Raw genomic sequence first — 27,017 nt, forward strand, 5'->3', positions numbered from 1 at the left:
TGGCTGATTACAAGAAATCAGTTTGTGCCCAGTGACCAACAAATCTCTCTCTGAAAATCGACAAGAAACTTCCTGTGTGGTAACCATTTACCTTTGAAGCACCAAAGCCTGGTGAACTTCAGAAATGTTAAAATCTGTGCACAGTATAAGAATTACCAGCAACCAGTGAACTTGGAGGAATGAGAAGTGAGATTGGACTGTGAATTAAAGAACTTTTCTAAACTTACTCACACTTAGCATACACATGTACTTAGAATTAGAAGAGGGTTGTTAGTTTAAGTAAGTTAATACTGATAAGATCAAGTTTGATCCTGTTTTTATGTTTAAAGATAATTAAAAGCAACTTTTGTTTAAGTAACCATATGCCTTGGAGAATATCTGTTGCTGTTGGGTTTTGGGGTCCTCTGGGCTCATAACACTTTGGCCAAGCTATTCCAGGAAGAATATGTCATCTTTACGTCCTCTATCTGTCTTCTACTTATGGTTAGCTATTACTGTCATTGGTGACAATTTCTCATTGTTTATCAAAAAATCCATACTTTTGAACCTCTCTCAAATTTTCTCACTGTGTACAGCAAGGAGAAAAATTCATTCTCAAATCTCCATAAAAAAGAGCATTTGTCGTGAATATAACTCCTCATGTCTGCTCTGCCATTCAACAGGATTATGACAACCTCCTCTAAATTTTATCCAATTCTAAATAGTGCTCAAAATTGTTAAGTATATTCCCATCAACCTACTCACCAAAGGGGAGGAGTCACGTGATGGAGTAGTGGCCGGTAGGGGAACTCCAGCCCTCTCCAGAAAAGTAAAAAAAAGATAGAGAAAAAGCAAAGGCACAAACATAAAAACCAAAACAAAGTGAAAGTGAAAGTGTGGAGAAAATGGCAGCGAAGAAAGAAAAACCAAAAACAACAGGAAGAAAAGAAAGAAGGACGTCGGAAGAAGAAGGTGAAGGCCTTACCTGTACGAGGAGGCCCGCCGTGGAGAGAGAAGCCCGCTCCCTGAGGTCAGTCGAAGCCCCGAACTCGGGACTACAAAAATGGCTCACGGAGCCAAACAAAAGTGCGCAACCGCGCATGAGCGAGGATTCGTGCTCATGAGCGATGCGCAAGACAAAAATAACACTGACGGGAGGGGGGACCAGCTGAGGAGTAGATCTCCACAGCTGAAACAGACAACTACAACACAACAGCAAGAGGAAAACAGAAAATAACGAGAGCAAGAAAGAAGAGAGTAAAAATAAGAAATCAAAGAAACAACAGATGACCAACCCAGAGGAAGAAGACCAACACCAAGATACTTCTAATAAAAATAAAAGACCAAAAATACCCAACAAAATAAAACAAACAACCCAACAAGAAAACCAGAAGAGACAGAGGTAAAGGACACAGATCCTGGAGTGGACTCAGAAGAAGAGGAAGAACACAGAGAAATGGAAGATGAAGGGTAGGGTAAGTACATGGATATATTTTTTTTTAAAGAATATATGGAAACAGTAAAAGAATGGCAGTCACAAGAATTCAGTGAAATAAAAAGAAGAATAAAAAGTACAGAAGAAAAAGTGAATAGATTAGAGATGATCATGACAGATATAGGAAAAAGAGTAGACAATGAGAAATAGGCATAGAAATGGAAGTAGATGACTTAAAAAAGAAATTAGAAGAATCTGATAAAAAAGTTAAAGAGACACAAGAGCTGTTAGCTCAGAAGATAGATATAATGGAAAATTATAATAGAAGAAACAATATAAAGATAGTGGGCCTTAAGGAAGATGAAGAAGGCAAAAATATGAAAGAATTGATAAAAGAATGGATCCCCAGGGTCCTAGGAAGACCAGAATTACAGGAAGAAATGGAAATAGAAAGGGCACACAGAACATTAGCCCCTAAACCACAACCACAACAAAAACCAAGATCCATTCTAGTAAAATTCCAAAGATATACAACAAGAGAAAATATATTGGAGAAGGCAATGAAGAAAATAAGAGAAGACAAAAAAACTAGTGGAATACAAGGGTCAAAAATTTTTTTTCTAACCAGATACAAGTTTTGAACTCCTGAAGAAGAGGAAGGAGTTTAATGCAGCAAAAACGACCCTATGGAAAAAAGGTTATAAATTTATGTTAAAATACCCAGCAGTACTTAAAATATTTATTCCGGGGCAGCAAAACAGACTATTCTCGGATCCGGAAGAAGCACGAAAATTTGCAGAACAACTACAAAACAGACAGAGAGATGAAGAGATGTACAAGAACAAAAATGACAACAAACTATATGTATGTGTGTATGTATATATATAAAAAATAGAGTATAGGTAAGAACTAAGAAGGGAAAGAAAGTGAAGAAAGGAAGTAAGGAGGGAATTAAGAGAGTGACCTTTGTTATATATGAAGATTAAATTTTTTTCTGGGGGGGCTGGGTGGGGAAGAATTACAGTCACTGCGAAATCAGTTGACGCTTGTGAGTGAATTCGCATATCCAAATGGAGAGGGGAGATGTGGTTACCCGACAAGGGACAAAGGGCAACTCAGAAAGGGGAGAGACTATTGGAGTTAAAGGAATTTTAGATATGAGAATAGTGGAAATATTTTATGTTTTAGAAATGTCTTATAATGTGTTCAAAAAAAGAAAGCAGAAATAGATAAGAAGGGAAGGTGGTGATGAGGAAATGGAAAGAAAAGATAAACAAAGTATGAAATGGCAATGTTGAACTATATGACTTTAAATATTAATGGAATACATAACCAAATCAAAAGGAAGAAACTGTTAAATTTACTGAAAAAAGAAACACATCTAACTGAAGTGGAACACAAGAAATTAAAGAGAGATTGGATAGGGCTTATAACAGCAGCATCATATAATTCAAAAGCCAGAGGAGTAGCTATATTAATCAATAAAAATGTACCAATCAAAATAGAAGAGGAAATAATAGATCCAGCAGGGAGATATGTAATGATAAAATGTCAGATATATTCAGAATTTTGGAATTTACTCAATGTATATTCACCTAATGAAGAAGATCAGAAATTTATGCAAAATATCTTTTTGAAGATAGCAGACACGCAAGGGAACATACTAATAGGAGGGGATTTTAACCTTAATTTGGACTCAAACATGGATAAAACTGGAAAAAAAAACTAACAGAAAGAACAAAGTAACCAAATTTATAATTAAATCGATGCAAGAAATGCAACTTTTGGATATATGGAGGAAACAACACCCAAAGGAAAAGGAATATTCGGGTAGACATAAAACATACTCAAGGATAGACCTATTCCTGTTATCAGCCCACATTCAAGGGAGAGTTAGGAAAATGGAATATAAAGCTAGACTATTATCGGACCACTCACCCCAGTTATTGGCAATAGAGCTAGAGGACATCCCACCAAGAATGTATAGATGGAGATTAAACTCCATGCTACTTAAAAGACAGGATTTTAGAGAATTAATTGAACGACAAATTAAAATGTACTTTGAAATAAATACGGAATCAGTGAAAGATAAGTTTATACTATGGGACGCAATGAAAGCGTTCATCAGAGGGCAAATAATAAGTTATGTAACTAAGATGAAGAAGGACTACAATCGGGAAACAGAACAGTTGGAAAGGGAAATAACAAATATGGAAAAAGAATTAGCAATAAAGGAAGATACAACTAAAAGAAGAGAATTGGCAGATAAAAAAATAAAATATGAAACGCTACAAACGTATAAGGTGGAGAAGAACATAATGAAGACAAAACAGAAATATTATGAGCTAGGAGAAAAAATGCACAAAATTCTAGCGTGGCAGCTTAAGACAGAACAAACTAAAAGAATGGTAATGGCATTAAGGAAAAAGGACAAACAAATTACATATAATCCAACAGAGATCAATGAAAACTTCAGGGAATTCTACAAGCAACTATATCAAACTGAAAACAAAGGAAAAGAAGACAAAATAGATGAATTTCTAACTAAAATTGAACTACCGAAATTACAAACAGAGGAACAAAATAAATTAATAAAACCATTTGAAATAGAAGAATTACAGGAGATATTAAAAAAAACTACCGAACAATAAAACACCAGGAGAGGATGGATTCCCAATAGAATTCTATAAAACATTTAAAGACTTATTAATTCCTCCCCTTCTGGAAGTAATCAACCAGATTGATAAAACTCAAAGCATACCAGATTCATGCAAAACAGCAATAATTACAGTAATACCAAAGACAGGGAAAGATCCACTTGTACCAGCGTCATATAGACCAATATCTTTACTTAACACAGATTATAAGATAATAGCTAAATTATTAGCAAACAGATTAGCTGACTATGTACCAAAAATAGTAAATCTAGACCAAACTGGATTTATTAAAAAAAGATGAACAATAGACAATATCTGTAAATTTATTAACTTAATTCATGCAGTAGAAGGAAATAAAACTCCAACAGTAGTGGTTCCTTTAGACGCAGAGAAGACCTTTGACAGAGTAGAATGGAATTATTTATTCAAAGTACTACAAAAATTCAGCCTATCAGAGAAATATATTAATTGGATTAAAGCATTATATAAGGGCCTATTGGCGAAAGTGATAGTAAATGGATATATATCAAAACAATTTAACTTAAGCAGATCAACAAGGCAGGGATGTCCACTATCTCCCTCACTGTTTGCGTTAGCTATAGAACCACTAGCAGAACTGATAAGAACAGAAAATAAAATAAAAGGGATAAAAATAAAAGAGAAGGAATATAAAATCAGTCTATTTGCAGATGACGTTATAATATACTTAACAGAACCAGAAATATCAATAAAAGAATTACATAGGAAATTGACAGAATATGGAGAAGTGTCGGGGTACAAGATCAACGCAAATAAAAGTGAAGCAATGGCAATGAATAATGCGGATTTCTCAAAGTTTAAGAAAGAATCGCCATTTAGATGGCAAACGCAAGCAATGCGATACCTAGGTATACAACTAAATAAAAACCTCGGCCATCTATATAAACTCAATTACCATCCATTAATGAAAAAATTTCAAGACGACTTAGAGCATTGGAAAGACTTACCACTAACACTGATAGGAAGTGGAGAAAACGACACTGTATGTATTTAAGAAGAAAAATGTCTGTATGTATCTTGGTCAATATGGTTTATAGTGTGAAACATAAAATTTTTTTTTAAAAAGTAGCAACACACGGGATCAGTGTGCCTGGGAGAGCATGTGATCTTTGTAGGCAGAGGCAGAACAGCTTTGCTCTCAGAGAGGGAGGGAGTGAGAGAGAGGGGAGAGACAGAAACTTCGGTTCCAGAGGGACAAACTGGCAAATTTGGAAGACTACCTGGTCAAAGGAGAAGACTGGCTGTCTGAAAGGAACTCTGGTGACCTGAAAGAAAGAGGATCATCTGGAGAACCCTGAAGGGAACAAGGTTTTGTCAGCAAGACTGATTAAAAAGGAATCAGGCGCGGATGTCCTGGAAGAAAAGGAATCTCTGAAAACCAACAAGAACCCTCCTGAGTGGTAACCATTTGTCTGTTAAGCACCAAAGCCTGGTGAACTATATTAATGCTAACTTCTGTGCACAGTACAAGAATTGCCTGCAACCAGTGACATTGGACTAAAAACCAAAGAACTTATATACACATTGCACACACGTGCGCTTAGAATTAGAGGGGGATTAAGTAGGTGAAGTAAGTTGAAGTTTTATTCTGTTTTCATGTGCAAAGATCACTAAAAGCAACTTTTATTTAAGTAAAAAAATTAAAAAAAAACCTACTCACCAAATGAGCATCCACTTTAGGGTGCAAAAAAATCTATAACATTGATTTAAAGCAATTTTGCCTCATCACTTGCTAAATGACCAATCCTTTATCCAAGAGCCACAATGGGATCAACTCATTCTTCTTAACAAAGATACAGGTCAATTTTAATCAATTTCTTTTAGAGGAACACTCTCAAAGTGAAATCCAGTGAAGCATATACAGAACCAAAATGACACAAAGTATATCAGATATGGTTTGCGCAAAGCAAATTTGCATTTGCGCAAATTCAACTTTGAATTTCTTTGCTCCAAATCCTTTGTAACATAGTCATTACAGCAATCACTTGCCTTCCTAAGCCAATATCACCTCTCCTCACTGACTATCAACTCAGGGGCACCCTGATACTGCGTACTTAGTCCCCTGCTCTATTCGCTCTACATTCATGATTGCATAGCTAAGTTTTGTTCCAATGTAATCTATAAATCTTCTAATGACTGCACCATTATTGGTCAAATAATGGGTAATGGTGAGTTCAGAATATAGGATGGACATCAAGAATCTGGTTGTGTAGTGCCAGAACAACAATCTTAATCTGAACTCCAGCAAGATCAAACTGATTGTGGACTTTAGGAAGGAGAGGCAGAGGGATCACATACCTGTCTTTATTGATGGGTCAGTATTAAGAAAATTAGTACATTTAATGTTTCTGGAGGTTCGTATATCAGTGAAGAAGCCACACTAACACTTTTATTTTATAAGAAGTCTGAGGAGATTTGGCATGTCATTAAATGGTCATTGAGGTCTTTCAAACCTCTAGGTGTACGTTGGAAAGTATTCTGACTGGCTGCATTATGGCCTGGTTTTGAAACTCAAGTACACAGGAATGCAAATGAATGCAGAAAGTGGCAAACCTAGCCAAGTCCATCAAAGGCACTAACCTCCCCATCATCCTGGTCAAAATCTCTACTCAATGCTACCTTTAGGCAGAAACTACACAAGCCTAATATCGAGATTCAAAATCAGTTTTTTTCCCCAACAGCTATCAGGATCTTGAACCTCCCCATAAAACAGTATCACGTGATACTGTAGGGAATATTGAAAAAAAAACCAATAATTTGTATAGAAAATGTAAGATTTAATTACTTACAGCAGGGATGGCTGTTTTGATTTGGTAGTGAAAAAATCATCATCATCATTATCTTCATCCTTTCCACCGTGGTCTGACGGAACAAACTCTCTTTCTTCCACACTTGGAGATTCGGATTTCATTTTCAGATCCTCATCATCATCTGCTTCCTCTTCAGAGAAATCAAAAGTGTACTTTGGCTTTTCGGCTATCGAAACAAACAATTGATACAGGACATTGGTGAGGTCATGCCTGGTGTACTGGGCAGTTTAATAATTCTTATTCTTATTTAATAAAAAAATATAATGCCACTGGAGGCAGCCCATAGGAGATTCACTAGCCTAATTCAAAAGGTTTGAGAGTGTTTTCCTATCATGAGCAGGACTAAAGAAATTAGATCTACATTTTTTTTGGACTGAGGGTGATCTTTATTGAACTTAGAAGGTAGTAGAGTGAAGGCTGGTCATTTAAAACCTTGGAACATAGGAACTTCCTGTGGAGGGTGGTGAACACTGTAATTCTGTGCTCTGGAAAGTTAGAGGCAAGATCACTGGAGATAACTGAAGTATTTAAATGATCAAGAACTGAGGGTTCTGGGGAATTGGCACAGAAGAGATAAGGCCTGGTGTGGCATGATTATATTGAATAATAAGACTATTTCATAGGGTTGACTGGCCTACTCATACTCAGTAATGTTTTCATCTCCCATAACACTCTGTCGTCACTTGTGTCTAATTTCAATTAGGAAAAAAAAATTAAGTATTGTATTCAGCTCAGGTTAACAGCTGAATTATTTCAATTAAGGAATATCAGCATTGGGGGGAATCACATGATGCTGTGAGTGGACAGGACATTAATCTCATGGCTCTCAGCATTCATTAAAAAAAAGGATATGAAACACACTTCATCTAAATAACTTCAACTTTAAAATTACCTAATGGGTAAAAGAAAAGAATGCAATTCCTTCAACCACCAGGGCTCGTAGAGTTAAGAAATCAACTCAACTCAGTACTGCAGGAATGAGGCCTTCTTCAAAGAAGAAGCTGGGGGTGGAGGTTTAACACCCCCCTTCCACCAATCACCCCAGGCAAGCACTTCTAATGATAGAGCCAACATGGGCAGTGCCAAGTTATATGACAGTCTGTGTAGATTAATGAAGCCCGACACTCAAGGCTCTGACTCAGAGAGTCGAGCCTCTGACAAGGTAGAAGAAATAAGTACAGGGGAAATATCAGAACAGGAGAAAGAAGTGGTGTCGACAAAGAGCAAAGGTAAGAAGAATGAAAAAAAGACTAAGCTTAAAGAAATTGCCAAATGTAATGTGATGAAGATTTTATTAGCCAAAAATAAGCAGGTTAACAAAAAGTTAAATGATATACATGCTGAAATGAACTGCTTTTAGACTGCTTTGGCTGAACTGACTCTGAGAATAAATAATTCTGAAGACAGCTGGAAGGCTGGAGAAAACAGAAATTCAAGTAAATACTTGGGTAAAAGAAAAAGATATCATCTGGGAAAAATTAGACATTTTGGAAAATTTTAATAGGCTCAATAATGTCAAAATTGTTGGCCTGTAACAGGGGTGGCCAAACTTACTTAACATAAAAGACTCATACCATAAACTTCAGATGTTTGAGAGCTGTAGCAATCACGCGATCGCAAGCCATACCCACTAACACTATCGTTAGCCCCTTTCAGGTGACCATAATACCCAATGTAAGCCACCTAAAATACCTGAAATCAGCTGTCGGGAGGCCACCTGAAAGCAGAGAACCCGTCTCCGATGTGTACTTACTCAACCCATCCCGAAGAGGTATATTCTCTGCTTCCGAGAACTCCCCCTAGGCACCTGAAAGCTAGCCGCTTTCATAATCAGCCAACGACCCAACTCCCCACGCCTGACAGCCCCCCTCCCCACTGTCCGGCAACCCAACTCCCTGCTGCCCGACAGCCCCCCAGCGCGGGACATCAGGGCTAGGGCAGCCAGTGCGGGACTACAGGGCTGGGGCAGCCGGCGCAGGACAGCTGGCGCGGTCCGCTCCTGCCCCGAAGTCCCACACTGGCCGCCCCTGCCCCGACAACCCGTGCTGGCCACCCCTGCTCCGACGTCCCCCGCCAGCCAACCCTGCCCCAGGAGCCGGCGTTTGCTCCGTGAATCTTCAGCGCTGCCACCTGAAAGGTCCACACCCACACCCAGCTCCGGAGCTGCATTTCCCAGACAAAACCACCTGAAAGGGGCTCTATTCAATGGCATGTAAGGTATTGTCGCGAGCTGCACATTATATGTCAAAGAGCCACATGTGGCTCGTGAGCCACAGTTTGGTCACCCTTGTCCTGTAAGAAGGCATGGAAGGTCAAGACCATATTAAGTTTTTCAACAGTGGATTCCCGAAGTACTAGGAAAAGATAAAATTGGTGAAAAAGTTGAAACAGAACATGCATACCATGCCCTCATGCCCGGACCAGAGATCTCACTCTAACCTGATAAAACTGATAAGATATCAGGACAGAGAAAAGATTTTAAGAGTGGCAGCAATGGGTGCCAAAGAAAAGCAAGGTCAATTTGAGGTAGATGGCAAGAAAATTTTCTTTTATCCAGATATTAGTGCTGCACTACTACAACAAAGGCAGAAGTTTGATCCCCTCAGAAGGGTTTTAAGGTAAAAAGGATACAGCTGTGTAGTTCAGCACCCCGCCATATTGAAAATATGAATGCAGGGCAGGGAGAATAAATTTTTTAGACATTGGGAACACAATGGACTTTATTAAAAGATTTCCAAGTTTGGTAGCTGAAGAAACCCCAGTCTGAAGATACAAAGAACTGTAAAAATTATTTTGTTTCATAGTATTTCTCATTAATGACTTTAGCCATGATATATTTTGATCCTTTGCTGGAAAAAATTGTTTTTTTTTGTGAGACCATGGGAAGGTGGGGTGGTAGTGCTCTGTTCTATCTAACATCACAGTCAATGGGTGTCTTTAGCACAACCCAGTATATGGAGGGTACTGGTCTTACTTGATCTGTGGTTTGCTTTGGGGGATTAACGTGAATGGTCTTAATTGGAAAGTTAAAATAAAAAGGGTCCTTCCATACATAAATAAAATGGGGGTTGACCTGGCATTTCTTCAAGAGATTCATCTAATGGAAAAAGAACATTGAAAATTAAAGATGGGTTGGGTCAGCCAGGTCATAGCCTCTTCTTATAACGCTAAAGCAAGGGGAGTGGCAATATTAATAGGGAAAAATGTTCCAATTAGAGTGCAAGATGTGGTTGTAGACTCATCAGGAAGGTATATTATGGTACACTGTCAGTTATACTCAGAATCCTGGACCCTGATGAACTTGTATGCACCAAACAACAATAATGAGAAATGTATACAAGAACCTATTGGTGGGTGGGGACTTGAATTTTTGTCTGGATCTGGCTCTAGATAAGTCAGGAAGGAGAATTACAAGGATGAAAGCAGCTAAAGCTACCTTGGGATTAATGAGTCTGCTGAATCTAGTGGACATCTGGAGAAGACTCCATCCAAGGGAAAGGGATTATTCCTTTTATTTGGGACAATAAGATTCCTACTCTAGGGTAGATTTATTTTTGGTTTCAGCCCAATTGCATGATAGGATCATGAAATCTGAATACAAGGCGAGGATGTTATCAGATCATTCACCTCTTGTATTAACAATTGTTATGCCAGATAAGCAAAGGATGGTTTATAGATGGCACCTTAATTCATTGATGTTGAAGAGACTAGATTTTTGTAATTTTATTATGACAAAAATTACTTTGTTCTGTGAGAACAACTGTAATTCAACTACTGATATATTTATTTTATGGGACTCATTGAAAGCATACCTACGAGGACAAATAATTAGTTATACCTCTAGGATTAAAAAAGGAATATATGAAGGAAGTAGGAGAATTGGAGCAGGAGATATTATATTTGAAAAAGGATCTTCAAGAAATGGGCTCTGAGGAATAATGTAGGCAATTAATTAACAAAATCCTCAAGTACAATACAATGCAAATTTAACAGAAGAGAAAAAAATGATAATTAGAACTAAACAAAAGTACTATGAGCTAGGGGAAAGAGCCCATAAGGTCCTCTCCAGGCAGTTGAAAGCAGACAGATCTCCAGAATGATAAATGCAATTAAAACAGAACCGCACAGGATTTTCTATAAACCATGACATTAATGAGGTTTACAAACAATTTTATGCTAAATTATATAAATTGCAATCATTAGGAGATGAGAATAAAATAAAGGATTTCTTGTCACAATTGGACATTCCAAATTTAAATCTAGAAGAACAAAGAAGTCTAAATACTCCCTTTACTCAAACATTAGCTTCATTACAACTAATGAATCCCTGGGAGAGGATGGCTTCCCCTCTGAATTTTATAAAGAATTTAAAGTATATTTTACTAGAAATCTAACATTATCACAATTAAGGCCACCACCTAGTGAATTTATGAAAAGAAAATCAGGTTTGATTATGCTATCAAAGTTATTTGAAAAGGTCACCATTATAATATATAACGTCAAATCACTGCATGTACTATATTTAGATTTTCAGATGGCTTTCAATTATCACCTTACACAGGAAATTGGCCATCATGAGGAACTCAGCACGATGTATTGAGAAGTGGTTATCAGGAGGGCGTGGCAAGATGGCGTAAGGAACAGACGTGCCTTCCAGTCCTCTCCTGACTCTAACTTATTGTTTTGTCTTTAAGTGCCCGTTAAAACTTTTTTTAAAAGTTTATAAATAGTATGAGGTGTTGAATTAATACCTAATGGTACATTTGTTAAAAAAAAGTAAAAGGAAACATCAACAGATTGTTAATAAATTATATTTTCCGAAATTATCTGAGCCTGCTTGTTTACAAAAAGCCACGACTCAGCGTGAAATGGATCCAGGAAAAGAAGCGAAGAATTCGGCCTTGGAGCTCCGTTCTGATTCCGTAAGTCTTTCTGAAGGTCGTTTTCAGCTGCCTTTAGAACAAAGGGCTGGCCGGATGCCAGTATTTCAAACAACGTCTACTGAGACTTTGACTACTGAATTAGCTGGGGCGCCACCAGTTGGAGAGTTAAAGAGCTGTTATTTGACTGCTATACCACCAGTTATAACAGCTCTTCCAGGTACTGACGTAACGAAGCTTTTAAAGGAGGTTTGGATCAAAGATAACCCTGATCATCAGCCTCCTGATACTTCTGGGAGGTCTGTGGCAAGGGCTCTTACACGGAGTCAAACTGCAAGAAAAGCTACTAAATTAAAAGAAGGGATAGAAGGTCCTCTGATTCCACAAGAACAGCAGAATCCCACCATGTCTGGATCTACTGATGTTGATATACTTTTCAAGAGTCATGAACACAAGATATTTTCTTCAATGATGCATTTAGGTGATTCTAGGAATAATCTTACTTCTAAGATTAATGCATTGGTGGATGTCAATACTCAACAGATGGCTGATTATGGAGCTTTTAAAGTCGAAACTATTGAAAGACTTGAGATGTGTGATCAAGGATTATCTGATGTACAAGATCAATTGCAAGATATGAATAAAACAATTGAAACATTACAGATTCAGAATAAAAATTTAGCAAAAAAGGTTGATTATTTGGAGAACCAATCCAGACGGAATAATGTGAAAATTGTCGGCTTGCCAGAAAGCATAGAAGGGCCAGATCCAAGAAAATTTTTCACTGAATGGATTCCACAAGTGTTGGGACAAGATAAGTTTCCTGAAGGTTTAATATTGGAACGGACTCATAGAGCTTTGAGAAGGAGACCTTTTTCAGGACAGAATCCAAGACCTGTTCTGGTTCGCTGTTTAAATTACTGTGATAGAGAGACTATTTTACGTATGGCTATTAGAAATGCACAGCAAAACAAATCTCCTTTGATGGTTCAGAGTAATCGTGTTTTCTTCTATCTGGATTTGAGTCAGGAAATTATGTTTCAACGACGTGAATTTAATTCTGTGAAAGAATTATTGTGGAAAAAAGGATATAGGCAACATTTAGATACCCTGCGGTACTGAAGATTTTTCAGGATGGATATCAACCAAAGTTCTTTGATAATCCTAAAGAAGCTATGGATTTTGCTCAGTCTTTACCAATTACGCAATTCCAGGAACGACGTAGTCCTCTACGGTCTCCAAAGAGGGCAGAGCTGTAAGAAGGGAATTTGATTTCTGGAAGAAATGGAAGAAACGGTGGTCGCAATGGCAAAGGAAACTCATTTAATAGATAAGGAACATTTGAAACTCAAATGTGAATGGGTTGGGCAAGTTTTTTTATTCTTCGTTTAATTCTAAGGCAACAGGTGTGGCAATTTTGGTACATAAGAATCTACCATTTCAGTTACAGAGTACTCAAGAGTAATTAAGAAGTCTAAGATGGCAATCCAAGTGATTAATATGATGGCAGATTTGAATTTAATTGATATTTGGCGAAGAGTTAATCCTACAGAGAAAGATTTTTCTTTTTATTCCTCGCGACATAATTCTTTTTCTAGAATTGATTATTTTTTAATATCAGCACATTTGCAGAATAGGGTTACATCTGTGGAGTATAAGGCTAGATTGGTTTCGGATCCTTCATTATTATTATTAGAATATTTGAGTTCACAAGATGTTCAGAAAGCTTCAAGATGGAGATTTAATACTATGCTATTACGACGCGAATTTAATTCTGTGAAAGAACGGTTGTGGAAAAAAAGACATAGGGCAACATTCAGGTATTCTGCGGTACTGAAGATTTTTTAGGATGGAAATTAGCCAAAGTTCTTTGACAATCCTAAAGAGGTTATGGACTTTGCTCAGTCTCTACCAATCATGCAGTTTCAGGAACGATGTAGTCCTTCAAGGTCTCCAAAGAGAGTAGAGATGTACAGTTTAACCTTTCCTGTAACTCAGTTCTTGAAGTCCGGGCAACATTCTAGTAAATCTTCTCTGCACTCTTTCAATCTTATTGATATCTTTCCTGTAGTTAAGTAATCAAAACTGCACCCAATACTCCAAATTTGGCTTCATCAATGTCTTATATAACTTTACCGTAACATGCCATCTCCTATACTCAATACTTTGATTTATAAAGGCCAATGTGCCAAAAGCTCTTTTTGCAACCCTATCCACCTGTGACGTCACTTTTGAGAATTATGTCCCTGTTTTCTCAGATCCCTCTGTTCTATGGCACTCCTCAGTGCCCTACCATTTACCGTGTAGGTCCTTTCTTGGTTTGTCCTTCCAATATTCAACACCTCACACTTGACTGCATCTATCTGCCATTTTCAGCCAATTTTTCCAGCTGGTACAGATTCCTCTGCAAACTTTGAAAACCTTCTTCGTTGTCCATAATGCCTCCAATCTTAGTGTCATCTGCAAACTTGCTGATCCAATTTACCACATTATCATCCAGATCATTGATATAGATAACAAACAGCAATGATCCCAACACTGATCGCTGAGGCAAAACTCGTCACAGGTCTCCAGTCTGAGAAACAATTATCTACCAATATTCTCTGACTTCTCCTGCCCAGTCATTGATAAATCCAGTTCACCATGAATACCTAACGTCTAAACCTTCCTGACTAATCTCCCATGTGGGACCTTGACAAAGGCCTGACTAAAGTTCATGTAGGCAACATCCACAGCCTTTCCTTCATCAACCTTCCTGGTAACCTCCTTGAAAGAAATCTATAAGATTTGTTTTGACCCCAATCTCAAATTCACCTGATCCATCTCTCTCCTTTCTTGATCTCTCTATCTCCATCTTGAGAGACAAGTTTTCCATTGACATATATTACAAATCCAGCAATTCCCACAACTACCTTGATTACACTTCTTCACACCCAATTCCCTGCAAGGATTCTATTCCCTTCTCGCAATTTCTCTTTCTCCATCGTATCTGTTCCCAGGATGAGGTCTTCCGATCCAGATCATCTAAAATGTCCTCCTTCTTCCAAAACATAGCTTCTCTCGACCACTATCAAGTCAGCCCTTCCATTTCCCACTCATCTGCCCTGGTCCCCTCCGTCCCCAGATGTAACAAACAAAAAATTCCCCTTTTACCTACCACCCTGCATCCAACACATTATCCTCTGTAATTTCCTCTACCTACAACATGATATCACCATCAGACATTCTTTTCCTTTGCTCCCCTCTCCTCCTTCCATGACTCCCTGATCCACTCATTCCTTCCCACCAAATCCCTCCTTGGCACCTTCCCACGCAGCCACAAAATATTCCACACTTGCGCTGACACCTCCTCCCTCACACCATTCAGGACCCCAACAGTGCTTTCAAATGAAGTAACACTTCACTTGTGTATTCGCGTGAATTATCTACTGCATCTGGTGCTCCCTTTGTGGCCTTCCATACATCAGAGAGACTGGGCGTAGACTGGGATATGGCCTTGCTGAGCACCTTCGCTCTGTCTGCATCAGTAACAGGGATCTCCCAGTGTCCAACCACTTCAATTCCAGCCCCCATTCCCATCCTGACATGTCTGTCCATGACCTCATGTACTGTCCCACCAATACAACTAATAAATTGGAGGAGCATGACTTGATTTTCCGTCTGAACAGTCTCCAACCCAATGGCATTAAAATTGACTTGTCTGATTTTTGCTAGCCTAATGTTTTCCCTCCCTTTGCTTTCCCTTCTTTCTACAGCTCTCCACCCCATTCTCTCACCATTCACATACCTGTCCCTCTTCCCCCTGCTTACTGGTGTTCCCTCCCTACCTCCTATTACTTCCTGCTTTTAGGATTGTGCTCCTCCCCATGCCCATTCCCTCCCTCCCCACCATTTTATTCATGCGCCTGCATACATTTTTTCATCCCTTGATGAAGGGCTCAAGGCCAAAATGTTGGTTATATATCTTTGAAGAAAGAAAGTCAGCGCCTCTACTTCCTCAGGAGTTTGCAGAGGTTTTGTATAATATCAGAAAGCCTGGCAAATTTCTACAGAGGTATGGTGGAAAGTGTGCTGACCAGCAGCATCACAGTCTGATATGGAAACACCAAAACCCCTGAGTGTAAAGCCCTCCAAAAGGTAATGGACACAGCCCAGGATATCACAGTCAAAACCTTCCCCACTATTGAGTATCTCTACTGGGAATACTGCGGTTGGAGAGCTGCAGCAATCATTAAAGACCCTCACTACCCAGCACACTGCTGCCATCAGGAAAGAGATACAGGTGCCACAAGATTCCACCACCAGGTTCAGGAACGGCTGCTACCACTCCATCATGAGACTCCTCAACAACAAATTCATTTAAGGACTCTTACTTGTGCACTTTATTGATTTTCTTTTTGTTCTCTCTGTATTGCACAGTCAATTTGTTTACATTTGTTATCTGTTTACAGTTCTTTGTTTACATATTTTACGCTGTGTACAGTTTATTTTTTCACTTTCAATTAGTGGTAATTCTGCCGCGCCTGCAGGAAAAAAGGAATCTCAGGATTGTATGTGATGTCATGTATGTGGTCCGACAATAAATCTGAATCGTTATATTTACTACATTAAGTATACTGATTAAGTACACTGGCCTGCTTCCTCTAACATTGTGTTTTTACTTTAACCACGGGTCTTTTTTTTTCTTTGGCTTGGCTTCGCGGACGAAGATTTATGGAGGGGGTAAAAAGTCCACGTCAGCTGCAGGCTCGTTTGTGGCTGACAAGTCCGATGCGGGACAGGCAGACACGATTGCAGCGGTTGCAAGGGAAAATTGGTTGGTTGGGGTTGGGTGTTGGGTTTTTCCTCCTTTGCCTTTTGTCAGTGAGGTGGGCTCTGCGGTCTTCTTCAAAGGAGGTTGCTGCCCGCCAAACTGTGAGGCGCCAAGATGCACGGTTTGAGGCGTTATCAGCCCACTGGCGGTGGTCAATGTGGCAGGCACCAAGAGATTTCTTTAGGCAGTCCTTGTACCTTTTCTTTGGTGCACCTCTGTCACGGTGGCCAGTGGAGAGCTCGCCATATAACACGATCTTGGGAAGGCGATGGTCCTCCATTCTGGAGACGTGACCCATCCAGCACAGCTGGATCTTCAGCAGCATGGACTCGATGCTGTCGACCTCTGCCATCTCGAGTACTTCGACGTTAGGGGTGTAAGCGCTCCAATGGATGTTGAGGATGGAGCGGAGACAACGCTGGTGGAAGCGTTCTAGGAGCCGTAGGTGGTGCCGGTAGAGGACCCATGATTCGGAGCCGAACAGGAGTGTGGGTATGACAACGGCTCTGTATACGCTTATCTTTGTGAGGTTTTTCAGTTGGTTGTTTTTCCAGACTCTTTTGTGTAGTCTTCCAAAGGCGCTATTTGCCTTGGCGAGTCTGTTGTCTATCTCATTGTCGATCCTTGCATCTGATGAAATGGTGCAGCCGAGATAGGTAAACTGGTTGACCGTTTTGAGTTTTGTGTGCCCGATGGAGATGTGGGGGGGCTGGTAGTCATGGTGGGGAGCTGGCTGATGGAGGACCTCAGTTTTCTTCAGGCTGACTTCCAGGCCAAATATTTTGGCAGTTTCCGCAAAGCAGGACGTCAAGCGCTGAAGAGCTGGCTCTGAATGGGCAACTAAAGCGGCATCATCTGCAAAGAGTAGTTCACAGACAAGTTTCTCTTGTGTCTTGGTGTGAGCTTGCAGGCGCCTCAGATTGAAGAGACTGCCATCCGTGCGGTACCGGATGTAAACAGCGTCTTCATTGTTGGGGTCTTTCATGGCTTGGTTCAGCATCATGCTGAAGAAGATTGAAAAGAGGGTTGGTGCGAGAACACAGCCTTGCTTCACGCCATTGTTAATGGAGAAGGGTTCAGAGAGCTCATTGCTGTATCTGACCCGACCTTGTTGGTTTTCGTGCAGTTGGATAATCATGTTGAGGAACTTTGGGGGACATCCGATGCGCTCTAGTATTTGCCAAAGCCCTTTCCTGCTCACGGTGTCGAAGGCTTTGGTGAGGTCAACAAAGGTGATGTAGAGTCCTTTGTTTTGTTCTCTGCACTTTTCTTGGAGCTGTCTGAGGGCAAAGACCATGTCAGTGGTTCCTCTGTTTGCGCGAAAGCCGCACTGTGATTCTGGGAGAATATTCTCGGCGACACTAGGTATTATTCTATTTAGTAGAATTCTAGCGAAGATTTTGCCTGCAATGGAGAGCAACGTGATTCCCCTGTAGTTTGAGCAGTCTGATTTCTCGCCTTTGTTTTTGTACAGGGTGATGATGGTGGCATCACGAAGATCCTGAGGCAGTTTACCTTGGTCCCAACAAAGCTTGAAAAACTCATGCAGTTTGGCATGCAGAGTTTTGCCGCCAGCCTTCCAGACTTCTGGGGGGATTCCATCCATACCTGCTGCTTTGCCACTTTTCAGTTGTTGGTGATGTATCTTTTACTCCTGTAGATACCGTGAGACGAGCCGAGTTCCTCCAGTGTTTACTGTGTGCTTCTGCTCCGGTTTTCTTCCACATTGCGAAATATGTATGAGGTTTGTAGGTGAGCAGCAGCGGCCCCGGCCCCGGTCCGGGCGAAGGGTAGACGGCGGCGGCCCCGATACGGGCAGGAGCAAGGGGGAGACGGCGGCCCCGGCCTCGGTCGAGTGAGGCAGGCGGAGGCCCCGGTCCGGGCAGGGAGTGGGAGGCGGCGGCCCCAGTCCAGGCACAGGGAGAGCAGCAGCGGCCCCGGCCCTGGTCCGGGCGAAGGGTAGACAGCGGCGGCCCCGATATGGGCAGGAGCAAGGGGGAGACGGCGGCCCCGGACTCGGTCGAGTGAGGCAGGCGGAGGCCCCGGTCCGGGCAGGGAGTGGGAGGCGGCGGCCCCAGTCCAGGCACAGGGAGAGCAGCAGCGGCCCCGGCCCCGGTCCGGGCGAAGGGTAGACGGCGGCGGCCCCGAAATGGGCAGGAGCAAGGGGGAGACTGCGTCCCCGGCCTCGGTCGAGTGAGGCAGGCGGAGGCCCCGGTCCGGGCAGGGAGTGGGAGGCGGCGGCCCCAGTCCAGGCACAGGGAGAGCAGCAGCGGCCCCGGCCCCGGCGAAGGGTAGACGGCGGCGGCCCCGATACGGGCAGGAGCAAGGGGGAGACGGCGGCCCCGGACTCGGTCGAGTGAGGCAGGCGGATGCCCCGGTCCGGGCAGGGAGTGGGAGGCGGCGGCCCCAGTCCAGGCACAGGGAGAGCAGCAGCGGCCCCGGCCCCGGTCCGGGCGAAGGGTAGACGGCGGCGGCCCCGATACGGGCAGGAGCAAGGGGGAGATGGCGGCCCCGGCCTCGGTCGAGTGAGGCAGGCGGAGGCCCCGGTCCGGACAGGGAGTGGGAGGCGGCGGCCCCAGTCCGGGCACAGGGAGAGCAGCAGCGGCCCCGGCCCCGGTCCGGGCGAAGGGTAGACGGCGGTGGCCCCGATACGGGCAGGAGCAAGGGGGAGACGGCGGCCCCGGCCTCGGTCGAGTGGGGCAGGCGAAGGCCCCGATCCGGGCAGAGAGTGGGAGGCGGCGGCCCCAATCCAGGCACAGGGTGAACTGCAGCGGCCTCGGCCCCGGTCCGGGCAGTATGGACCGACCTAGGAGGGGAGGCAGGCCCCTCCAGCCCGGGTAAGAAACCTGCATAGGAGAAGGCCACTCCGATATAAAACCTACGACCCAAGGAACCACGGGTAGTAAGAAACAAAGCCCTACCCCTTCATTGGCATCCCATCCATCAGCCCATAAACTCTCTCAACCACTATGTATAGTGGCTACATTGTCTACCATCAATAAATTGCACTATAACAAGTCCATAGACATTTTCCATACATGAACAACACGTGACATCCACGTGACAAGGTGACAAGGACATTCAAAAGCCATTACCTGCAACTTTTCTAACAATTTACATGCCAATTCTTCAGACATTGGGTCAAATATCTGTAACTCCCTATCTAACACCAACACTCAACATTCACCACAAGGACTATCATTTCAAGAAGGTGGTCTAGCACCAGCTCAGCAGTTAAGCAGGAATGAATATTATAGCTGAATTTTCCACTGATGCTCGAACTCCAAAACCCCAAAATCAGCAGATACTTCTATTATTATATTAAGGTCTAGCTATTAGGAAGTTATTCATTTTACCTGCAGCTCTACGAGGCGTGATCTCCCTTGGAATATATGTCAAGTCAGGTTCTTCAAGGTCATCATCTGACTTAGATTCTGAATCAGACCAAGGGTTCTTTTTCTTTCCCTTCTTGACTTGAGTTTTGGAATTCTGAGGTGTTTTTCTTGTTCTTGCACCTGAAAACCAAATACAGAAAGTGATGCCACAAAGAATTGCTTTACTTTTGTAATCAGAATCGATGACATATACATTACAGTCTTGGCATACAAAATATATTATCAAAAGACATAGCACAGCCTAGTAGAATTGCTGCCACACATCTCCAGCTGTCTTTTCAATGCTGGCTCCAGTACTGTGAAGTTTGTACCTTTCTCCTTTAACTGCATGGGTTTCTTCTTGGTACTAAAATTTCCTCCCATATTCCAAAGATAGGCAGTTGGTAGATTAACTGGCCACTCAAAAGTACCTCTAATGTGTCAGTGAAGGATAAATCTGGGGTGAGTTGATGGGAAGGTAGGGAGGATTTTAAAAAATGGTTTAGCCTTAATGGATTCTTAATATTCAGTGCAAGCGGTACACCAAAGTGCTTGTTATTGTGTTATAATGTATTCATAAATTACAAATTAGATATCAAAATCAACATGAGCTAACCTTGACTACAGCATGTGGTGTTAATTCAGTATTTTTAAATTGACCTTGCTTGAAAACTTTACTGATTATTATAGGTTTAAGATTGAGAGGTTGTCAGAGTAGGATGCTGTTCACATCAACCACAGAAAATAAAGCATTATATAATTTAATTACTTCAATGTCACATTGGGCAGATTGAGGTAGAAACCCTTTAATAAACAAAAATTCAGTGTTATGTAATCATTTCTGTACAAACCTGCAAATATTCACTGAATAAAACAATGTTTCTTTAAAGTAGCTGTAATTTAGTTTAGGATCAAACTTTCACAAAAGTACAATCTTCATACTTTTAATATTTTTATTAACACATTCAATATTACATTGAATTTTAAATTGTTTTCACAGAGACGAGTAATTGTATTTGCTATATTATTACAGGTTACATTTACGTAATTATTGCATTTGTTTGAGTGAGTTAGTGGCCACTGCAGGTTTCTCATTTTGGTTAAGTTAGTTGGTCTAGTGGATAAAGTGGAGAACATCCTAATTTGTGTAAACACACCAGGTTCCTTCTTTTCTTTCTTCAGGCGAGGAGCTTTAACTTTGGCCTCAACTGTTTCCAGTGTTTCTCCATTTCCTTCGCCAATTGATGCACCAAGCTCCTCCTCAAATTCCAGCTTAATTGCATCTGCATCACCCTGAAAATTAAATATGAACAATAACAGACCACTAATTTTATAAAAATATGATTGCATTGAGTGAAGTAAGGAGATAAAAATGATTTAAAATTCTTTGAAATGCTAAATTAAGGGATGTAATTTACTTTAACTTTTTCATTGCTTATGTTGGTCCTGCATAACTCAAGGAAGTGTACCAGGTGTCTAATGCAGAATCAGAAGGCTCACAAGGAAGGCAAAATATAATGGTGAACAGAAGTACAGTTGTGTGACATAGAACATTTTAGGCAATATAAATATATTTATTCAGATTAAATGTGAAAAATAAAAATATCTTTACACTGTATATTAGTTGAGCTTTGCAGAAAGCATGAATTTGAATTAAGCAGATGGGAATCAACATCAAGGAAGACCATTCATTAAAAATACATGCATAATTTTTAATTATAGCAGGTGTCTTTGTGCAGAGTGCGTTTTTACTGAAGTTAGGAACTTTTGTGACAAATCATGACACTCTTCCACTATTGGAATTTAATGTAAAGTGATGCATCTTGGTCAATTAAACCACACAGGGTTTGCACACAAAATGGTACAGCCCAGGAGGGTGCTGTGCGCAAGAGACTAGTGGGTTCCCTGAAAGTGTTGTCACCGGAAGACAGGCTGGTGAAGGCAGCACTTGGTAAGCTTGCCTTCATCATTCGGGGCACTGACTGCAGGAGTTGGAACATTATCTTACAACTGTTCAAGACTTTGAACATAATCTCACATCTGGAAGATTATGCATAGTTCCTGTAACCAGCTGTTGGAAGAATGTCATTAAGATGAAAAAGGTGCAGAAAAGATTCACGAGGATGTAACCAAAACTGTAAAGCTTGAGTTTTGAGAAGAGGCTGGGACTTTTCTCCCTGGAGTGTAGGAGGTATATAAAATAATAAAGGGCATCGATAAGGTGAACGAAGACAGTCATTTTTCTCCAGAGGAAGGAAGTCTAAAACTTGGTTTAAGGTGAGATGGGAAATATTTAAAAGGAACCTGAAGGATGTTTTTACAAAGAAGGTGGTAGGTATATGGAATGAGGTGCTAGAGAAAGTTATAGAGACAGGTACAATCATGATGTTTAAAAGACATTTAGGCTATGCACATAGATAGGAAAGAGCTACAGTGAAATGGGCCAAATGTGACTAGCTCAGGTAGACAACTTGGTCAGCCTGTACAAGGGCCTATTTCCCTGCTGTCAAAACTATGACTTTAAAAGTCCAAGCCACAGATAAAACATGCAATTTTGAAGTGAGTTGAAAGAGAAAGTAGGGGGAATACATTTCAGGTAGTGAATTTAAAATAAAGAAGAGATAAGGATAAAGTTCCTTATTCAGCAAAGTAAGTATTTGCCATTGCATTTGTTACATGAAACCAAAACCAGAATAACTATTTAGGTCTGAGAAATATTGAAAGCTTTGGTAAAAAAGTAGTGAAATTGATTTTGAACAATTTGACCATTTATGCTGTAATATACCTTCTTTCATGCTTTTAGACACATGGTGTGCATTTTTGGAAACATCAAGCTTGAGCTGTGCAATAGACAGGGCAACTAATTTTGCTTTTGTTTTACTGAATCCAAAAAATAAATACAATTTTAAATCTTAATTGTAATAATACAGAAACATTACAATATACCCCAAATGTGTCTTAAATTATTTTTTAACTTGCCTTTCCTTTCTTCTTCAACAATTTTTTTGTACCGTCTGCCTTCACTGCAAGTGTAATTACAGGTTCAACTCTCCTGCCATGGACTGAAGGCAGAGTTTCTTCAAGCTGCATCTTTTTGAGTTTCGGTTTACCAACTTTACCCTTGACTACCTTGCTAACAAATCCCGATAGTGCATCTTCTCTCTCATGAGCTTCTACACGCTGCAGTAAAATAGAGAAATGAATTTGTTTCAACAGTTGTTCTTTAAGACTTTTAATGTTATTCAATAAACAAGCTGCCCTATATTTGAAGTTACGAAGATATTCACAATTCAAATGTATATTAACTGACAATCAAATATATTCAATCTACAGTACAACTCCAATTATCTGAAATTGGATTATCAAAAATTTTTTTGGACCTGGAAAATTTTGGATAAGTAAGGCTATCCAAAATAATCAGAAATCCTCAGTTATCCAAAATTTTTTTGAGCCAAACTGACCTCACAGGTTGTAAAAAAATTCGCCAGATGTGAAATTCAAACAATGATTGTACTAGTTTCAGGTAACTCCCTCCCTCTTTCCATTTCTTCTTTACATACTCCTATTGACTTTTTCTCTCCAACTCTACATCTCACACTGTGTGCACTGTCTCCCAGCCACAAGTGGTCAGAAGAATCCCTTGTCCTGGCATCAACAAGGAGAGCGGCCTCCTAGACAGGAGCAAAACCTCGGGCTCCCAGGCAGAAGCAGGACTGCAGTAGGGAGGTGTCAGTGATCATTGGGAGCAGTTAGGAGGGGGAGTGTCCGCAGGTAAAGACCGGATCTGTGTCGGACTCCAGCATTGAGAACCAGGATGCAAAGCCAGAACAGCCCCTGCTAGAACGAGCCTACAGGGAGACAGGAGCGTGCTGACTTGCCAGCGAGTGTTCCACCACCCTGGAAAGCCTCCCCGGAGATTGGTGGCAGCGGTGTGGTCATGTCGGTGATCAGCATCGGCGATTGGGATGTGTCAGTGATTGGCGATGAAGTTTGAGACGTGTCAGTGATCGGTGGCAGCTAGCATTTTTTTGGTAAGAGTTAAACATTATTTTCATGCTTAAAAAGCCTTCCCTTGTTGTTTGCTGTTTAAACATTGATACAAGTGATTTGCTGTTGCTACTGGGCTGTTTTTAAAAGATATCCAGTTATCTGAAAAATTCAGTCATCCGAAATAGGTCCGGTCCCAACCATTTTGGATTATCGGAGTTGTACTGTAATTAGATCCCTTTACTGCTCCTGTTACATATTTCCCTCCTTGATCTTTGATGCTGGAGAAATAATAATGGGAGATAAGGAGATGACAGAGGAATCAAATGAGTATTTTGCATCATTCTTCACTGTGAAAGACATTAGAAGTATGTCAGATATCAAAGGGTATCAGGGAAAGGAAGTGAGTGCAGTTCCTGTAGAATCCCCATTATCCAGCACCTATGAGATCCGAATGCCGGATAGGCAAATTTTCCAGTTGACTTAGATTCACTCTTCCAATGCTTTATTAATACTTCTGCATGAAGAATACACCATTTAAGACAAAAGACAATGGAAAATGTAAACTAATTTGACAAAAAAGAATTGTAGTCTCTAATTTAGTAAAGTTCACTTTGATCAGGTAATTCCTGTCACATACAAAATTTAAATTCAATCCCTGGTTGCTGGCACAGAAACGGTGTTGTGCTAACCATTCTGCCATCATAATTAACCCCCTCTCAAGTTTACAGATAAAGCTTTACTAATATACCTAATAGTAATAAAGATAAAGACTCTTACTCGGCAGGAATAGGGAGAAACTTAAGCCGCTTTCAGGTTGCCAGAATACCTCAACACAAAGCCACCTAAAATACCTGAATGCGGCTGTTGGGAGGCCACCTGAAAGTAGAGAACCCTGACCCAAGGAGTACTTACCCAATCTTCCACGGATAGGTGTATTCACCGCTTCCAAGTGCTCCCCCATGGCACCTGAAAGCGGGCGGGACTACGGCCACAGTCGACAGGAGCTGGCATTTGCTCCACGGCATCTCTCCCCGCTGTGGACTTTCAGGTGACAGAACAACGCCTTCAGCGCTGCCACCTGAATGTCGCTTCGCACACACCCGCAGCCGGCTCCAGAGCCGCATTCTCCCAGCAATTCCACCTGAAAGCAGCTTTTGGGAGAGACAGCCCAGTGGCACTTCATCCTGGCAACGCCATTTCATTCCAAAACAACTCTATTGAAACTTTACCCCCTTCCTTGCGCTGACAATCCAACTCTACACAAGTGCCCCGGCGAGGCCTTTGGCACACCTTCCTCACTCTGACAACCCAACTCACCTCCATGTAAGTGACCCAGTTAGGTCCTTGGCACATTTTCCTCACGCTGACAACCTGCCTCACCTCCACTCGAGTGTCCCAGTCAGGCCCTCGGCTTACTCATGCTGACAACCAGGCTTACTGCCACGCAAGTGGCAACAGCGATAAGAATGTGTGTGTTTTGAGGGGCATTGCTTGTTCACCGGGGTGAACCTGCACATGTCCAACAAAATTTCAGCACTTCCCCACGGGGTCCATCCACCAAGTCTTATTCATTCTATTTATTTATTTCCTTGGGATTCTTTTTGCCAGTTGTTTGAGTTTATGGTTGATTGAATTCCAGATAACAGAGATTCTACTCTATTATGTCAAGGGAGAAGGCACTCAGAATGCTGAATGGTCTAAGGGTTGATATGTCTCTCAGACCAGATGGATGGTATATTCAGGTTCTGAAAGAAGTAGTGGATTGTGGAGGAATTGGTAATGATCTTTTGGGAATCATAGATTCTGGGATGGTTCTGGAGGAGTGGAGAATCACAAATTTCATCCTACTGTTCAAAAAGGGAGGAAGGCAGTAGAAAGGAAATTATAGACCAGTTAGCCTGAAATCAGTAGTTGGGAAGATGTTGGAGTTGATTGTCAAGGATGAGATTATGGAGTACTTGGAGGCACATGACAAGATAGTCCAAAGCCAGCAATGTTTCCTTTAGGGAAAATCTTGCTTGACAAACCTATTGGAATTCTTTCAACAAGTGACAACCAGACAAGATGCAGTGGATGTTGTGCATTTAGATTTTCTGAAGGCCTTTGACAAGGTGCAGCACATGAGGCTATTTAACAAAATAAGAGCCAATAGTATAACAGGAAACATACTAGCATGGGTAGAGCATCGACTGATTGGCAGGAAGCAGAGGGTCAGAAGAGAGGGATCATATTCTGATTGGCTGCCAGTTGCTAATAGTATTCCATAGGGGTTAGCGTTGAGGCCACTTCCTTTTATGTTGTATATTAATGCTTTGGATTCTGGATTGAATGACTGTGGCCAAGTTTGCAGATGATATGAAGGTAGGTAGCGGAGCAGGTGCGTTGATGAAACATGGAAGGTGCTGAAGGATTAGAATGGGCAGAAAAGTAGCAAATGAAATACAATGTTGGAAAGGCCACGGTTATGAACATTGATAGAAAAAATAAACAGGTGGACTATTTTTTCTCAAGAGAAACTTGAAAATACCCAGATGCAAAGGGACCTCAGAGTCCTCCTGCAAGATAAATGTTGAGTCAGTGGTGAAGAAAGCAAATGCAATGATGGCACTCAATTTCAAGAGCAATAGAATATAAAAGCAGGGAAGTGATGTTGAGGCTTTATAAAGCATTGGTGAAACTTCACAATAACTAAGATGGCAATGGAGTCAGCAGGAAGACAGTGGCAGTGTTATGACTTCGTCAGCAAGGTAAGAATTTTAGACCTGTCGTATAGGGTGACCCCGATTTAAAAGTGAAATTTTTGAGTTTCAGATTAACCTATACAACAGCAGATACAGTACTTAACAAAAGATGGGCTGATGTTGGTGAGAGTTCAGAGGATGTTCATAAAGATGGTACAGGGAATAAAAGGGCTATCACATGAGGAGCGTTTGACAGCTCTTGGGCTGTACATGTAGGAATTTAGGAGAATGAAGGGGGATCTCATTGAAACATCTCAAACGTTGATAGACATGGACAAAGTAGATGTAGAAAGGTTGTT

At 41.1% G+C, this 27,017-nt stretch overlaps 1 protein-coding gene across 5 annotated transcripts in view; it reads right to left on the reverse strand.

Annotated features, from left to right (window-relative positions):
* LOC138751565 (DNA topoisomerase 2-beta-like) overlaps positions 1-27,017 on the reverse strand; it is a 236,744-nt gene that overhangs the window by 43,123 nt on the left and 166,604 nt on the right. For all 5 annotated transcript variants that reach the window (XM_069914001.1, XM_069914002.1, XM_069914004.1 and 2 more), the window contains 4 exons: positions 22,967-23,167; positions 21,145-21,280; positions 19,970-20,128; positions 6,900-7,086 (listed from right to left, as the gene is read on the reverse strand). In XM_069914001.1, coding sequence (XP_069770102.1) covers positions 6,900-7,086; positions 19,970-20,128; positions 21,145-21,280; positions 22,967-23,167 — 683 coding nt within the window. The remainder of the gene's footprint in view (positions 1-6,899; positions 7,087-19,969; positions 20,129-21,144; positions 21,281-22,966; positions 23,168-27,017) is intronic.

Source organism: Narcine bancroftii, chromosome 1 (genome assembly GCF_036971445.1).
Source record: "Narcine bancroftii isolate sNarBan1 chromosome 1, sNarBan1.hap1, whole genome shotgun sequence".
Lineage (NCBI taxonomy): Eukaryota > Metazoa > Chordata > Chondrichthyes > Torpediniformes > Narcinidae > Narcine > Narcine bancroftii.